The sequence below is a fragment of the Dendropsophus ebraccatus genome, chromosome 6 (assembly GCF_027789765.1).
Source record: "Dendropsophus ebraccatus isolate aDenEbr1 chromosome 6, aDenEbr1.pat, whole genome shotgun sequence".
Taxonomy (NCBI): Eukaryota; Metazoa; Chordata; class Amphibia; order Anura; family Hylidae; genus Dendropsophus; species Dendropsophus ebraccatus.
In genome coordinates, this window is record NC_091459.1 from 21,615,730 (window position 1) to 21,634,013 (window position 18,284).

The 18,284-nt window shown below is 43.0% G+C and overlaps 1 protein-coding gene across 3 annotated transcripts in view; it reads right to left on the reverse strand.

Annotated features, from left to right (window-relative positions):
• The window catches only part of COL12A1 (collagen type XII alpha 1 chain), a 168,693-nt gene that overhangs the window by 114,747 nt on the left and 35,662 nt on the right, over positions 1-18,284 (reverse strand). For 2 of the 3 annotated variants that reach the window (XM_069974643.1, XM_069974644.1), the window contains exons 12-14: positions 17,323-17,595; positions 16,954-17,226; positions 1,208-1,477 (exon numbers count right to left, since the gene is read on the reverse strand). The exons of the other annotated variant lie outside the window; for it this stretch is intronic. In XM_069974643.1, coding sequence (XP_069830744.1) covers positions 1,208-1,477; positions 16,954-17,226; positions 17,323-17,595 — 816 coding nt within the window. The remainder of the gene's footprint in view (positions 1-1,207; positions 1,478-16,953; positions 17,227-17,322; positions 17,596-18,284) is intronic. 3 annotated transcript variants of the gene reach the window in all.

Genomic DNA, 18,284 nt, shown 5'->3' on the forward strand with positions numbered 1-18,284 from the left:
TGCGGGCACATCCGTGCATGCCCGCATCAGAACTCCCCATAGCACACTATGGAGCGAGCGGCCGGAGCGCTCGCTTCATTGTGTGAACTGACAGAGCTTTCTGCGGACGCTATTCACTGAAAGAATGAATGAAGCAGTGGTGCCCATGTGCGACTGGTCAATCCATACAGCAGGATTTTGGGGCCCCAATATTAGGTCCCCAGCGTTTGGACCCCCCACCTTTGTAATCTTTTAGGTATATTCTATCCTTTGGATACTGTGGATAGGGTATATCTTGTCAAGATAAGAAAACACCTTTCAATCAAGGTTTATGTTAAACATTTTTTTTGAATTATTGTCAATTTTTTTCTAATTTTTAATTATAATATATGTATGTATATATATATATATATATATATATATATATGTGTGTGTGTGTTATACACATTTTTTTTTTAATAACCCTGAAATCTTGCATTTTCTTTCATGCCACCAAGCCTCATAAAAATCTGGGAATTCCTGTTCTGTACAGATCAGTTTTTAGCAGTCTCCTCTTTATCATCACAGGCTGAAAGTGAAAGGTGACTATGTTGATAACACAGGATCAGGCCATATAAGTCACAGGGCATGTCTTAAAAATTCTCCCATATAAGTCAATAGGGCCTGTCAAGCATATGTCTAACTTCTGTGCAGAAAGCTTAAGCAATATTGTGTCCCCTATTTACCCAAATACATAATTGATCTGTTGAAGGGAGCCCAATTGCATGCAAAAAGGTGACACAACCCCCCTTTGGTCATAGTATTAGGCCTTATTTACACATTCAGTAGTTTTTCAGGACCTTATATTATGTCCGCAACCTTCATCTGCAAATAATTTGTCCTTAGTACATCCGCAATCCATATTTTTTTGTGGATCCTTAACAATTATATCTGTAACGTCTGCAAAAAATGTCCGTTCCACAATTGGAGCCTGTACTAGGACATGTCCATGGATTGTGGATCCACGAAACTACAGATTATATGAATAGCCCAATAGAAATCAGGGGGCCCAAAATTTGTCTGAAATTTGCAGATCCGCAATTGCTGTCAAATTTACGAAACGTGTGAATAAGGCCTTTTTTCTATGATAATATATGGAAGAGCAATTTTTGCAAAGTTTTACATTACTATAGGGAACTTCTAATCATAGGTAAAATAATACGGATCACATTCTTTATATCTTCTGTACCTTCTGTAGTAGCTTCTCCATCAAGGGGAGGTCCTTCACCGCTTTTGTAGTCGGCAAAAACTGAGATTTGATACTTTGTCTCTGGCTTGAGGTTATCCAACACTGTATCGGTTACATCACCAGGCACGTTCTTTTCTCCCGACTCATTATCAAACAGTGATTTCCATGTAACTCTGTAGCCTCGAACCATTCCAGGAGCTGCTGTCCAGGAGGTTCCAATCGAAGTGTCTGTAATGTCTTTGGTCACTAAATTGCGAGGTGACCCACGCTCTATAAAATAAAATATTTAAATACCAGAAAAAAAGTTACAAAATCTAATAAGAAATTTTACGATTTTACAAAAAAACAAGAGAAACAAGTTGGATTAGTATAAAAAGAATAAAACTATCCTTCAACCTAACCAAGACAAACCTATAACCCAGGGATTTACTAGTCTGGAATTTTTCCTATGTAGAAACTTGTCTGCTATACCAGCAACATACATTAGTGTCTAATAAAACCAAGGACGTCTCTGTCCTCCGCAAGTCTTTAATAGCTTGTCGATGCTTTTATTTAGGCTGTAAGAATCTCGTCTTGAGATATACAAGCCTCTTGAACTTAAAACACTGTTGCATCATCATACATGGCAAGACTTCAACAAATCCATTGTAACAATGTAAGAATTTGTAAGGCCATTGACATAAACATTTGGTTTAATCCACCAGTGCACCGTAGAGCACCATAAATAATGATAATAGCTTTCAATTACTGGGTAGACTTGAGCTGAGGATTAATATCTGACCTCACAAAGATTTAGCAATAAAGAAATGCCTCTTGCAAGAAAGGAACAGTCCCCTGTGCATTGAAAGAAAAAAAGCAAGTGATTTACGGAGTCCAAAGAAATAAAAATGTAAACCTAGAAAATGTTGAGTTTTTCTTATCTCTAGTGTAATGTTCTATTGTTTGTATTTTTTGGATTTGTTTGAATTTGATTGTTTAATTTCTAATAAATAATACGAAGTTCACAAGTTAGACGCAATAAAACCTACAGATTTGTATACATATAATGTGGCATGACCACTGGATGGAGAAGAAAAATTTATGTTTTTCTGTTTACAGTGACCAGAATGTGTGTTTGACCAAGTGTTGGACCCCTGGAAAACCTAGAACATGAGTTGGTTGCTGCAGAAGGGAAAGAAGGGCGGGTGCCATGTCTTTTACTATCAAATGGTTGGGATGTTGAGCCAGATGTCAAGTCTTTTAAAACAAGATGTAGGGGCTGTATTACACATGATTCCAGCACATCAAATAGATTGCAACTTATTTAAAGAGGAACTATCAGCAGGTTAGACGAATCTAGCCTGCTGATATGTACCCATCACACAGGAGACACCGAGAAGGAAGGTATGTGTCTTACTTTCCTCTTCTGCGCCTTTCCTGTGCAGTTAGGGTCCTATTACACGGAGCGATTTTTAACGATTAATGACTAACGATAAACGATCGCAAACGAGATTGTTTATCGTTAACCTGGAATCGTTCACCGTATTACACAGAACAATGGTCATTAGTTACGATCGTTACTACGATCGTTATTGCGATCGTTACTATGATCGTTTACTCCTTCTGATCCCAGCAAAACAATGAACAATGTGCAATTACACTGAACGATTAGTGAACAAATGCGAACTTGAGCGAACAAACGCGGAATTACAGCAAACGATTAGCGAACGATTAACGATAATTTTAGGTTCAGATCTAAGTCAACGATCAACGGCATACAAACGATTTTTCGATCGTTGCCTGCAATTTCACAGAACGATTATTGTTTTCGAACGATATAAAAATTTTTTGCACGATAATCGCCCTGTGTAATAGGGCCCTTAGTCTTTTTCTCCACGGTCCGTTAAACCTTTAGGTGCACTGCCCACCCCTGGCCAGCCCACCCCTTTCTAATGATAATGAATGGAGTGGGCCAGATCGGCTCTATGGGGGCGGGCAGTGCTTCTAAAGGTTTCACAGACCATGGAGAAAAAGACTAACTGCACATGAGGCGCAGAAGAGGAAAGTAATACACATACCAGTGCTCCTAACAGTCTTACCAGACTATGGAGCAAATGACTAACTACACCAGAACAGCGCAGAGGAGGAAGGTAACAGACATACCTTCCTCCTTGGCGTCTCCTGTGCAATAGGGACATATCGGCAGCGTAGATCTGGTAATAGTTCCCCTTTAAGAATCCACCCATGCAACATGTGCTGCTGAGGGGAGTTAAGTAGACATTTGTTTTCTTTCTTTTGCAAACTACCATTGTGGCAGGCCCGTAAGTACAATCATTTGTCTGGTTCTTTACTTTCATCCTTATTGGCTACACATTCCATATTACACGGGAAGATGTGAAGCTGACTGAGGATTTCTTCTTTGCTTGTTACGCGGCTGATCACTGGGCCTACTACCCAAGGCAATATTGGTCTTTTTGCTAACACCCAGGGCAATACTGGGATGTTTTGGGCATTAATCACTATGTGTTATAGGGCTCTAGAGGAGTCAGAAGAGGTGAGTGCTATATGGGAACTGAGTGGAGAGGCCTGTTTATAAGGCAAATGTCTGGCGTTGCATCCACAGAGAACAGGTAAATAGTGGACTGGGTAGAGTAACATCATTGTAAATCCACTGCCATTCACAATGCCCTGGTATCATCTGTATGGGTATATCGTAGATGGGGAAGAATTATTTTCTGTTTGGCTTAAATGTATTGTTATCTATCTACATAAAAAGGCAAGGCCTGTTCTTGAGCATTATACAAAATGAGGCGTCACTGTTACCATCTCATCTGCGCCTGTTGTGGCTAATCTCCAAAAAGTGGTATGAGGCACAAAAGAACAAGCCATATGATTGTGTAAAGAGTAAAGCCCCTATTACACAGGGTGATGCTAAGGAGCAAGCAAGCGCTGTAAGTGAGCCGGGAAGGGGAGTGGGGAGCTGCAAATTTGAAATAAATTGCAAATTTTTGTGCAAGGACCCCCTTGCACAAAAACAGTGCAATTTTTTTTAAGTGTTCGCCTTATGTGCCATATGGGCAGAGACAGGGCAGGGGCACGGCATTGTGCAGGGAGGGGTGTGCACCATATTTATCAACATTTTTGCATGGATTAGGCAAAACACAGGCTAAAGGGGGATTTATTTGTGAACTAAACAGCTTTACTACATGTTGAAGCAAGATAACGGTGCATGTAATATGTAATAACTAGAGATGAGCGAACCTGGAGCATGCTCGAGTCCATCCGAACCCGAACTTTCGGCATTTGATTAGCGGTGGCTGCTGAAGTTGGATAAAGCCCTAAGGCTATGTGGAAAACATGGATATAGTCATTGGCTGTATCCATGTTTTCCAGACAACCTTAGAGCTTTATCCAAGCTCATCAGCCACCGCAAATCAAATGCCGATCGATCGGGTTCGGATGGACTCGAACCCGAACCTGGTTCCTTCATCTCTAGCAATAACCTTTCAGTACAGGATTTGGGCTTCTGCTGTGACCAGCACTAGGTGTGAACAAAGTTTCAGCCTTTCTTTGCATATAAGGGTTACCTGCATTAACAGCAAAGGGGATATTCAAAATTATAAAAAAAAAAAAAAAATACATAAAAAAAAAAAAAACACTTAGTACATTGCGTAATTGTTTTTGTTGTTTCATTCCACAATGATGAAGCTTCCTTTACATAAAAACTGGAAAGCCCTTTCAAAAACTCTCATACTATATGACAACTTTATTTTTCTATTGTACTTTCTTTTATAAAGTTCTGGAAGACAATCTCAAAGAAACGCTGGGGCCAAAAAGTTTATGAGCAGAGTTTTTAAAAACATAGGAGTTTTCTCACATGGAGACTGACAAATAGACTCGGCATTCACCGGATAGCGAAGTAAAAGTCTGCCTTACACTGAGTCAGCGTAATTGAAACTGTATGTTGTAAAACACCATAGGCAGCCCTTAATATATCCATTGTCTTTGGGCAGTGAAACGTAATCTGTCTTTCTCTCACACACGATCATTTTACCAGAAAATAATCCAGATGCTGCTTTTCCAGAAATAGCACACTAGGTCATAAAACTGACAATCTGCTTAACAATCACCTATTGTCATTGAAATACAGATGTATATTCTACCTCTGACCTCATACAATGCCGTCTCTAGTGTAGCGGCAACAAAGACAAAACTGCCTATAGTGCACATTCTGTATAACTCTATGAGAATATTCTCTGCTCACATGCCTTTATATTGGACCAAAAGTTTCAACCCAGAGGATTTTAAAGAAATGTATTTAAAAAAAAAAAAGTCTAATTCTGCACCTACACCAATCAGCCATAACGTTAAATTAAAGGGAACTTGGCTTGTCATCCCTGTCTGAACTCCGATTCATTGGGGATTCCCTGATGACTTCTCCCCGCTACCCTGATTGATTGAGCTATCCCTATGGGTATAGGGAGAGATCTATCAATCAAGTGGAAGCTACTGGGGAATACCCGGATGACTCATGGTTCGGGCAGCATGAAGTGATGACAGCTTCCCTTTCCAGCCTAATATTTTTTGTCACCCTCAAGCTGCCATCTACAGACCCCACAAGACGTCTGTACATATTCTGTGCCTCCATGGATTAGACTTATTTTTCCAGCAGATGCTCTGATTACGATCCATATGGAACAGTTTTGTAGAGAGGTAGAGTGCATCATTCTGCTGAAAGCCATCATGGAATACCATTGACATGAAAGTCTGCATGAATATTTAGGCAGGTGGTACATGACACTAAGATTTTTCTGAATGCATCAGACTTTCTGTGGTGATTTGGCTACTCCCCAGGTGCGGGATGCACATGCACTCAACCATCTACATGATATAAAAGAAAATTTGATTCATCAGACCAGGCCACCTTCTTCTATTGGTCTACATATCATAGCTGGCATTAACTTTTTCAGCCATTCGTGCTACAGTAGCTCTTCTCTGGGATCAGACTACACCATTTTAAGGAGAAGTCCAGCCATTTTTAAAATATGGCAGTCGGCAGGGGTAGGGGGGACCGGCCTCAGGACCGCCACCAGAAGGCGTTTTCCCTGGAGTTGGGGGGGAAATGCCTGTTCCAGCTGATAGACTGGCCACTCAGCCAATGAGTGACTTGAGCAGCGTCCCACCAAAATCACTGACTGGCTGAGTGGCCAGTCCATCAGTTGGTCCGTGACGTGTCAGTGCCAGAGATCTTGGATGCCAGTTCAGCCGCTCCCTGCGAGCATGGGGAGAGGTAAGTTCATACTCCTGATCAAATTCCCCCCCTCCCAGATTTGAAAAATGGCACCAAAATCCTGTAATCCACAACTGGATCCAACGGGCGCAGGTCCAGGTAAAAAAGCAAGGCAAAATAAAGTACTAAAACTGTATTAAGAAATGACACAATGCGTTTCGAGATCGCCCAATCCCTTTTTCAAGTGTCAGACACTTGAGAAAAGGGATCAGTGTGATCTCGAAACGCGTTGTGTTGTTTTTTAATAAATTTTTAATACTTTGCCTGGCTTTTTTACCTGGACCTGCGCCTGTTGGACCCAGTTGCGGAGTGGAGGATTTGGGTGTTGTTACTATCCCGTTGTGGTTGCCTGGGAGTGGCTGTGGTTCATATGCCTGCTGTGGTCGAGTGTGGTGCCTTGTATTTGCACAACACCATCAGGTGAGAATCTCCATTTTCTCTTTTTCCTGATGTTCTTTTGCCTGATTTCTACACTATGGAGCGCTGTTAATTTTTAGATTTGAAAAATGGACAGACTTCTACTTCAACCTTCACTCCCCATGTACATCATCAATGAGCCCTGGGCACCTATGATCCTATTGCTGGTTCACTGTTTTGCTTGCACAGTTCCAGTGCAGATTTTGCAAGCAATATTTTTGGACAGGTGCAGAATTCAGTCCTAAATGGGGGTGATGTATAAAGATTCCTAATGCCAGTATAAAAAGTAGAGAAAACCTCAATAATATTTACAGGGCAGACAACAAAGACCTTTACACACATCAGTATTAGGGATGGTCCGAAACTGCCGAGGTTCGGGATCGTATGAACCCGAACGCTCGGCATCAGATTCCAGCGCGTGCAGCGCGTGGATACAGCGGGAGGACCGCCTGGAAAACTGGGATACAGCCGATGGCTATGGCTGTATCCCAGTTTTCCAGGCGGTCCTCCCGCTGTTTCCACCCTCTGCATGGAGCGGGCAGACAGCGGGAATCATTTCCGAGAGTTCGGGTTCGTACGAACCCGACATGAACTCGGTTCGGACCATCCCTAATCAGTATCATTATGCCCCAAACCAGTGGGTTGTACAGCAGACCGAATACACATTTGAATGATGCATATTAACCATAAAGTGACTGTCAAATGCCATGAACACTGGCTACATATTTTGAAGTGAGTATGACTCAGCAGACCAAAAGTCAAGACCAAGACAATGGAACTTTTCAGCAACAGTAAAACGTACTGTAAACATGACATCTGCTTCCTGTGCGAGGCCAAGAGCTCCATTGTCAACAAATGTCAATTCATTTCAATTCATTTCAATGTAGGAGGAAGTTGATTTCTCAAACATTTTGGGGGTTTCCATAGAAACAGAATTAATAATACAGCTTAAATTCAAAGGAATGTGAAGCTTTGTTCATGCCATCAAATGTCTTTCATAAAATCAATAATGACATCATTTAATAAGTGGAGATGTGTTTTCAGTAAAGCTGACATTATATTTCACCAGATGTATTATGTCATAGCTCTTGGGTAATAGATATTGCTTTAAATGTATTTTTTTTATTACATACATATGTAGCATATAACTTGGCTTCCAGTTGTAGAGATATACATTCATGCAAGCCTATTCATTACTGCGGATGTTATTTAATATGTGTACTATATAATACTGTCATTTGTTTACTCTATGATACTATTATTTTGGCACTATGTATGCTTGTTATTTAAGTTTTGCATAGTTTTTAGTTACTGCCTCCTCCAGGCTGTGCTGCCCTGCTCTGTGGTGATTCTGTCCATAATATGGCCGACAGGGAGGACCATGTGACCCTGCCACGCCCCCCAGTGTCCACCACTGAGCCTGTATATGTCCATGGAGAACCCTGGGGGCAGGGCATGGTCATGTTCCTCCATGTCAGCCATCTTATAGATAGACTCACGACAGAGCAGGACAACACAGCCTGGAGGAGGGGAGTCTGATTTTAGCTCTATGAGGTACACAGGGAGCTGCTGTCAGTATATACAGTTTTTTTTTTTTATAAACAGCCGGGAGGAGGTAGCTAAACATATCAACAGGCAGTTACCTCCTTGGCTCCAGCGCTGAGGTCCGCTGTCCTCAGCTCCAGTTCCTTGTTCCTCTGGCTGCTTCCTGGTCTGAGCAGGGACCTGGGGCGTGACGTTGTTTGGCTGAGAGGGGCTGACAAGTCATGTCCCGGGTCCCTGCTAAGACCAGGAAGCGGCCGGGGAACCGAGCGGAGGACAGCGGACCCCTGCGCTGGAGTCGGGGAGGTAAGTGTCTGTTGTCATTTTCAGCCACCTCCTCCCTGGGCATCTTGACTTGTTGTGCCAAGCTCGTTTGCAGCCCCAAGGCTGACAAATCTGTAGGTCTAAAAGTACACTGACTGATTATTAGTAATAAAAGCTAATTTAGCCAATAATCAGCACATGTAAAAGAACCAGTGATTAAATTGAATATGTAGCCCATGGGTCTCCAAACTGCGGCCCTCAAGCTGTTGCAAAACCACAATTCCCATCATGCCCAGAAAGCTAAAGCTTTGGATTTGGCTGTCCAGGCATGATGGGAAATGTAGTATTGCAACAGCTAGAGGGCCGCAGTTTGGAGACCTATGATGTAGGCATATATATTATGGTTTTCAGCCCCACATCTCTTTGTTGAAACAGGTGAAGTGCGGCCTTGTATATAATAACCTTACGGGTAGCTTCACACGTACCGTATCGCAACGGATTAAATGAATGAACACAGCATTAAATCCGCACTGTCAAATCTGCTGCAGAAAATATGTAGCTGCCTTTTACTGCTGTAGTTGAAGAAGTGTAGAAAAGAGCATCTGTCAGATTATTTCACGGTGAGCATAGTGACAGTAATGTCCCTGCGCACGCTATGCACACAACTTCATGCTACAACAAGTTTTATTGGATACTAATACGAAACATATTACTCAAGTGCTCCTGATTTATTACATGAGTCCTTGCCGAATGTGATGATGTCTGTCTCAACAGAATAAGTTAATTTGGATCAAGCACCAGACTTTTATATGTATGGCTGGAAAGCTTTGCTATGCCGTGGTTGATCCAAACAAGTCTCATATTATGCTGTAAACCAACCACTGTATCCGTTATCATTTCCCCTTGTATGGTAGTATCATAATGCAACACATTACGCAAAGCCACAGACCTCAGTGTTCTCACTCTGTATTAACAAATATTAGCCAGAATCTATACAAATAGTAGGACTGCTTAGGTTAGCAAAGATAGTTAATAACTGCTTCTGCTTTACATCTAAGGCTATGTTCACACTGCGTAAAAGTACGGCCATACTTTGTGCGGTGTGGAACACTGCCTTATCTGCTATGGGATCCTAACCGGAGTGTATACAAATAGGATACGCTCCGGACGGGATCCCATGCGGTGCCGCAAAGAACTGACATGTCAGTTTTCTGCGGCTGCAATTCAGTGATTTGCGGCCGCACAAAGACCTGTCAGTTCACACAATGAAGCAAGTGGCTCCAGCCGCTTGCTTTATTGTGCGCTACGGGAAGTTCTAATGTGGGCGCATCAAAACACTGCGGCCGGAAAGATCATCCGACCAGTACTTAAGTACCGGCCGGAATGATCTTTGCAGAGACCGGCCGTTCCGTGACCCTTCCGGGTGACGGAACAGCTGGTCTCTTACGCAGTGTGCACATAGCCTAAAACTGATACTGTCCACCGACTGGAAGGGTCAAAGAGGCATGTAAGAGGCCCTGTAGTGCTCTGGACTGGAGATGATCGAACAATGGAAAAAGTTAGGTTTTACCTTCCGCATTTGATTCCCGATGACTGGGGAAGGAGGAGACAGCCCGAGTACCACCTGGAATTCCAGGCGGTACTCGGGCTGTCTCCTCCTTCCCACGGGAAGGCATCGGGAAGTATATGCGGAAGATTTGACAAGGTTCGAGTTCTATAGAACCTAACTTTTTCCGGTGTTCGATCCTCTCTATTCTGGACTCCATTGACTTTCCCACTCACTTTACAATGGTTCCTTCATGGCAGTGTAAAATGAGCGGGAGAGAATTTACAGACAGGAGCACTTCGAGGGCATGTCCGACCTATTTGACTTTTTGGACTCATGTCCATGTTCACATGTCTATGTGCATTATATTATTATAGCCATAATTCTACTAGTTAATAGTGGCACCAATCCTACTTTTTATGAAAATAAACGTGAAGAAGTCACATCCAGGAATGAATATCCTCTTTGTCTCACAACCCTAGGCAACTATTTAACACTTTCAACTCCCTTCCCTGCCACCCGCTGTCATCCCCCACATCTCTTATCTCGGCCGAGGACTTTGCCACATTATTCAAAAAGAAAATTGATTTAGTCCAAGGAAGGTTTACCTTAGAGGCCCCTCAGCTCCCCCTTATGCCTGTTCAGTGCTCTTCCCCACTAAGACACAGCTCACTAAGACTGAAGAACGCTTCTCCAAACTACTCTCCACATCACACCTCACTACCTGCACACTTGACCCAATCCAATCCCACCTTATCCCCATACTTACCTCAGCATTTGTACCAACACTAAGTTACGCCTTCAATCTACCACTAACCACTGGCATCTTTCTATCTCCATATAAGCACGCAACCGTCACACCCATCCTTTTAAAAAAGCCTTCCCTTGACCCTGGCTCCTTATCCAGCTACCGCCTCATCTCACTTCTACCCTTTGCCATGAAACTTTTAGAACAACATGTCTACCATGAACTATGCTCCCACTTTTCATCCAACTTGCTCTTTGACCCCCTACAATCTGGCTTCTGCCCCACCACTAGACAGAAACTGCCCTCACCAAAGTGGCCAATGACCTGCTAACTGCCAAAGTCTCACGCCAATACTCTGTGCTCCTTCTCCTTCATCTATCTTCTGCCTTCAACACAGTAGACCATTCTCTCCCTTTACAAACTCTTTCATGACTTTGTGTCACTTGCTCAGCCCTCTAGAGAGATCTTTTATCTCTCTAGCTATCTGGGACACATCACAGAATCCCATGGCTTTAAGTACCGCCTCTATGCTGATTACACTTTTCTCAACTCTGACTCAACAAAACTGCTGGTACATGCTCTCATTATCTCCTGCCTGGACTACTATAACATCCTCCTCTCTGGCCTACCATTTATCACCCTTGCTCCCCTTCAGTCTATCCTTAACTCTGCTGCCCATTTTATCCACCTTATCCCTCGCTTTGCCTCTGCCTCGCCCCTCTGCCAATCCCTTCACTGGCTCCCATTGGCAAACCTATTAAAGCGACTCAGTACCCACAATCTGACCCCCCCAAACCACTTGTAACTTCAGATAGCTGCTTTTAATCCAAGATCTGTCCTGGGTCCGTTCGGCAGGGGATGCAGTTATTGTCCTAAAAACAACTTTTAATTCTACAGCGCTGTGTCTAACGGCCGGGGCTTACATTTGTATATGCATAAGGCTGGCACCACCTCTCCGTCTTTCCTCCCCGCCCTCCTCATTATTAGGAATGATCCAGGAACTTTTACTGCTTTTTGAGCTTTGCACAGGTGTATTAACGATCCAGCCCATGTGCCGGGCTGCCACAGGTGGGGAATAGGAAGCAATCTGCCTGGAGTATTTCTAATGATGAGGAGGGTGGGGAGGAGGGACAGAGAGGGTGTGCCAGCCTAATGCATATACAAATGTAAGCTCCGGCTATTAGACACAGCGCTACTGGATTAAAAGTTGTTTTTATGACAATAACTGCATCCCCTGCCGAACGGACCCCAGGACAGATCTTGGATTTAAAGCAGCTATCTGAAGGTACAAGTGGTTTGTGGGGGTCAGATTGTGGGTACGGAGTCGCTTTAATTTTAAATTGTTGACCATGACATACAAGACCATCCACAACCTGTCCCCTCCATATATCTCTGACCTGATATCCCGCTACCGTCCCTCAAGCACCCTTTAGTCCTCCAATGCCCTACTGTTGTGCTCCCCCTTGTTCGTACCTCACACAACCGCCCGAGCCTCCCCCATACTCTCTACCCTGACACATTTGGCTTTCATCCACCATCAAATACTTCGAAAGTAACCTGAAAATCCATCTCTTCAAACTAGGCTACAACCTAAAATAATGCTGCACCAGACTTTAACTGGCTGCACTTATTCTGCACCTTCTGTCTCTCTCGCATTACCTCATAGATTAACTCCCTCGCAGGCAGGGTCCTCTGTCCTCATGTGCCAGTCTGCAATTTATCTGTTTTTGATCTTGTAATGTTCCTGTTTGTTATCCCCTATCGCTTCTATAGCGCTCTGGAATCAAGGGCGCTTTTAAAATAAATAATAATAATAATAATAATATAATTCAGGACACACCAAAAGTTTGTTCCAATACTTGCATTATATTCACAGATTTGCTCAGCAAGATATACTGAACAATTTGTTCTTACTAAAAAGTGCACTGCAAACACCCATAAGTGCTGGACCGTATTCAGACTCTGTCAACGCTTGGGGGCTTGAGAGCCGCCGCCCTTCAGCCGCAATTTGCTTAGTTGATGAGAGGAGTTGTCTTGTTGTGGGTCATTGCGCAATGTTTTGGGGGAACCTTCAACCTTGTCAAGTTTTTGGAGTATCCGCCCGTGCATAGAATGGAGTCTATGACAGGGGCGGAGACGCGCGCCCGCCTCAGTCCGCTTCTGGGTGTGAGCTGCGGAATGCACAACGGATTTTCCGTCGCCATTCCGTAGTGTGCACGCACCCTTAAATTCGGCACAGAGGGAGGATACACCCCCTATTGCCATACCGTGGCCCTCTGCCCACCAAGCTGGCAAGTAGGACACAGACCCAGCAAAAAGTCATCAAATATTCCACTATATCTACCATATCTGCACATAAAGAATAATGTAAACAATGTAAAAAATTAATCAGAATTTTCCAATGGGTTTTACAATGGGTTTTCTAAATCAGGCAGCCAGTTAAAGAAGACATTGTCTCACCATGACAACCTATAATCATATAAGCCTTATGTGAGAAAATAGATGTCAAGGGGGGAGGTCCCCCTATTTGAGACATCTGTCTGTGTAGTTCCAACTCTGGTGGACATGGTGAGTCCTTGCATTTTAATGGACATCCATTCATGTGAGTGGCTGCCCATGGCCTCAGCTAATCATCAGTAACTGATGCCCCTTGGACACTGAGTATACGTTCCCTGTGATTGGTGAAGAGGAGGAGTTGACAATGGGAACCAACACTGTCTGAACAAAGTTGGGGGATCAGTGGCAGGTCAGTACATTATCCAAAATACACTCCTACAAAATTCAGGGAATTTTTTTTTTTAGTAGAGCTAATGGGCAGAGGGAGGTCAGAACTTTTAGGAAAGTGCCATGAGCAGCACAAAATGAAAAAAGTAGCACATTTTTACAGAAATTATAGAATATAATATATATATATATATATATATATATATATATATATATAGAAATTAGGGCTTGCACAACAATTTGTGACTTTTGGCTTAAAGGGGAACTATCAGCAGGTTAGACAAATCTAACCTGTTGTTATGTCCCTATTGCACAGAAGGCCCTGAGGATGAAGGTATATCTCTTACTTTCATGCTCAGCACCTTTCTTGCTTTCTTGCAAGTGCACCTTGCACTTAGTCATTTATTCCTCAGTCCAATAGACCATTAGGATCTCTGCCATGACCCCAGCCAGACCGCTCCATTGAGAAGGGGCGGGCCAGCCCGGGGCAGATCAGCGCTATGGGGGCAGGCAGTGCTCCTAACAGCTCCCCAGTGCTCCAAACAGTCTCACCGGACCATGGAGTAAACAACTAAGTGCAACAAGGATGAAGGTAAAAGACATACCTTCATCCTCAGCACCTCATGTGCAAAAAGGGGCTATCAGCAGGTTAATAAATTCCTCCCATAGTTTTCAATGTAAAGTCTTTTGTTATAAAGCAATTGTATTCTGTGTACTTAGCAGACTATATAGCAAGAGGGCAGTGTATTTATTTGTTGGCTTTAGCTATGGCTTGGCGCTCATCTACTTTTCTGCAATATAAGAACGTAACATTTGTTTTGTAATCAGATGGCACATTTCTAAGATGCATGGGCTGGGTTACTCTCAATTCTGCCTACAGCAATGGAAAAAGAGAAAGTTATTTCACCTCCAATCTCATCTCAGCAATTATCATCAAGTCTGGTTTAATATATGAACAACTCAAGTTTAGTCTGTGTTTGCTTTTTACATTTATGCCCCTAAGGTTGTAAAAAATTTACGTGAGCCAAGATTCTTCTAACCACCTCCTCACTCTTGGGAAACTCGATTGCTAAAACAGTAGCATTTAAAAGCAGCCACAGATTATTGAATTCCCAGGTTTTCATCTGCTTGTATTTTCCATTGCGTTTCCATTTGGGCTATGACGAGGATTGGTAGTAATATGTATTGTAGGGCCATTAAAGTATTGGACAAGCAGGGAAACCTGCCTGTAATGTTCATTAGCACTGAGCATTGAGAAGATAATGGTATGCCAGCTACCACAAAAATAGAAAATGGGAGCCTTTCTGTCCAAAAGATTAAAATTAAAATGACTGTCCACCTCCAGCATATCGGGTTCCTTTTTCCCCTTAGTTCACAGTGCCTGGAAATAAAGCATGGTCAGCTAAATATGTGGCTTCTGTTTCGATCATCAGCCCAAGCGTATATGGTAAGCGTTGGCTATACAAAGAGACGTCTTTCATTTCCTGCAGTGCATAGACTTAACGGACCTCATGATAATTGCTTCTGTTATAAGAAAGACGTAGCAGTCATTTGAGACAGTGTTACCAATTCTCGGGGATTAAAGCCATTCTCAGGTTAGGGAACATATGAAAGGTCTAGTCCTCAAAATAAAGAAATCAGGAAACTGCTACCGTTTCAGTAAGAACCTAATCAACTTATCACAACACAGTAGGATCCCGACACTACACGGATACACAATAACTCCGATCCGGACACCGTCACGAGAACCGTGGCTGTTAACCCGGCAAGTGACTGGCATTGCTCACCGACAGAAACAGCAGTTAGTCAAAGGTGACTTTTTACTTGCAGCAATACTTCATAGTAAGATGTGTATAACATACGAGAAATACCTTAATGTTGCAGCTCTTCAGTGCTCGCTCCAAGTAGTAGCAAGAACGTGTACTCACACAGATGCAGGCTTTACTTTCACTTATATTTCTTTAATCGGTATCTCGTACAGGACAAAATCAAATGCTCACTGGCTGGCGTGTTCTCCTCTCAGTCCAAACCATCCAACCTCGCGGCGGACGTTTCGGAGGACAGGCTCCTCCTTCCTCATGCATGAGGAAGGAGGAGCCTGTCCTCCGAAACGTCCGCCGCGAGGTTGGATGGTTTGGACTGAGAGGAGAACACGCCAGCCAGTGAGCATTTGATTTTGTCCTGTACGAGATACCGATTAAAGAAATATAAGTGAAAGTAAAGCCTGCATCTGTGTGAGTACACGTTCTTGCTACTACTTGGAGCGAGCACTGAAGAGCTGCAACATTAAGGTATTTCTCGTATGTTATACACATCTTACTATGAAGTATTGCTGGAATATTGCGGATTGAGTGGGATCCGTTGTGATGTGCACGGACTGATATACTGCCTAGAGAGTGCGGTGTTGGTTATTTATTGTTAGACTTTTTACTTGCAAAAATTAACTTTATTGCATGAAAAATGGGGTCATGGACGCTGTTTCGCGCGCATGTGCAGCGCGCTTCCTCTGGGCCACTGGGCCTCTCTTGTCAGCATCCATGACCCCAATTTGATTGATTTTGAAGTTGATTTTTGCAAGTAACAAGTCCGTTGAGTGCCACCTAATTAACTTATGGTGCTTGGCACATCGACTGGCACTATAATGGCATGTTCAACCCTTAGGGCACAGCATTATATTTGTATTATTTGCTAGAAACTTGAAGGAGGTACTCTGCACACAATTATTTTGTAAATGCTTTTAAAGTTTATCCGAAGAGGCAATCAAGGTTTATAGACACAAGTTGTAACATTTCATTCATAAAGAACTTAATCAGACTCTGATTGCCAAAGTGGTGAAATGCATCATCAGAGAGAGCGATGTGGAAGCTCACGGTAACCACCAGCATGTCGTTTAGCTGCCACAGAACTTTCTCCACCTGGGCAACCCGAGTCTAATGGAGGACCGAAACATGAAACAACTTATGTAAATTAACCTTTACTGCCTCTTTGAATAAACCTTAAAAGCATTTACAAAATAACTGTTTGCAGAGTACCCCTTCAAGTGTCTGTTGGTTCACCCCTGCTCATGCACCTTGACTAAGGGGCCGACTTGCATGGATCCATACTACTGTATTATTCCCTAGAAAGGAGCTCATTCATACCATTAACAGAAGCTACATGGGTGACTGTATCCCATTCTAAACAGTCTAAAGATTTGACGACAAAAAAGTTAATAAAATAACGAAACTAGTTCTTACCATCAAGAGTAGTTCCGTCACCAGTAAGGGCAGAACCAGCACCTGATCCATACAAAGCATTTACAGAGAGGGAATATGTTGTGCCAGGTTCCAGTTCTCTTAATACTGTATTAGTAACAGTTCCTTTCAATGTGACCTCCTTGGGTTCCCCTCCTGCAGCCGGTGTATATGTAACAAGGTACTGTTTTACTTTGCCTGGTGCTGCATCCCAAGATAACTTTAAGCTTGATGTGGTAGCATCCGAAACTCTAAGATTTCTTGGCTCCCCTAATACTGTAAAAAGAAAAAAAAATTACATATCACAGGAAATCATAAAAATAAAAATAAAAAAACATATTGGGAAGTAGTAGAACAAAAAAGTTTCTTTACCTTCTTCAGTTGCTCCATTTCCTAATAAAGGTTTCCCTGGACCTGAGCGATACTCAGGTGTGACAGATACATGGTATTTGGTATCAGACAAGAGATTCTGTAGCGTCACAGCTCTTTCATTTCCTGGGACTGTTACTTCTTTTCGTTCTCCCCCAGAAACTGGACGATATCCAATTCTGTAGCGTAAGACATTTCCAGGAGCTGGTGACCAACCCACCTTAAAGCTATCTGTGGTTTCATCACTTACTATAAGGTTTCGAGGTGTTCCCTTCACTACAAAGGTAATGTGAAAAAAAGAAGCTTACTACTATACCAAAAGGTTATGTTCACACAGCGTCAAAAAAAGAGAGAAGACGGCCACTTTTTCTATTTAAAAAGACGTCCGTTATTGCTGCAATTTAATTGACTTCAATGCAATTCATTGAAGTCCATGGAATGACAGATGTCCAATACACACAATGTATAAATTAATGGACATCTGCGCAGACATCAAAATAATGACCATGACGATTATTTTCGGATGTCTTTTGCAAACAGCGGAGGTAATTTTTTAGTTATTCACACACAGTTTTTCTTTTTTCACCCTCCTTTCACCATTTTTACTATTACATTCAATGACTTTTCAGTTAAAGGGAACATGTCACCCCCCATGCTGGGGTGAAGGCCGTCCGACCCTCCGCTAGAGCCCCAGATACTTACCCCATCTCGCCAAGTCCCCCTCCTGTAGCCGGGCCTGGGACGGAGATATCCCCGCCGCGCACGCTGCAGAGATGAGTCCGACGCCCATAGAGAATGACGGCTCTCAGCAGGGCGCGCGCCAGGCTTCCGACGAGAATATATCTGTCCTGAAACTGGCTCCAGGAGCGGGACTTGGCGAGATGGGGTAAGTATCCGGGGCTCTAGCGGGGGTCAGACGGCCTTCATTCCGGCACGGGGGGGTGACAGGTTCCCTTTAAATACAC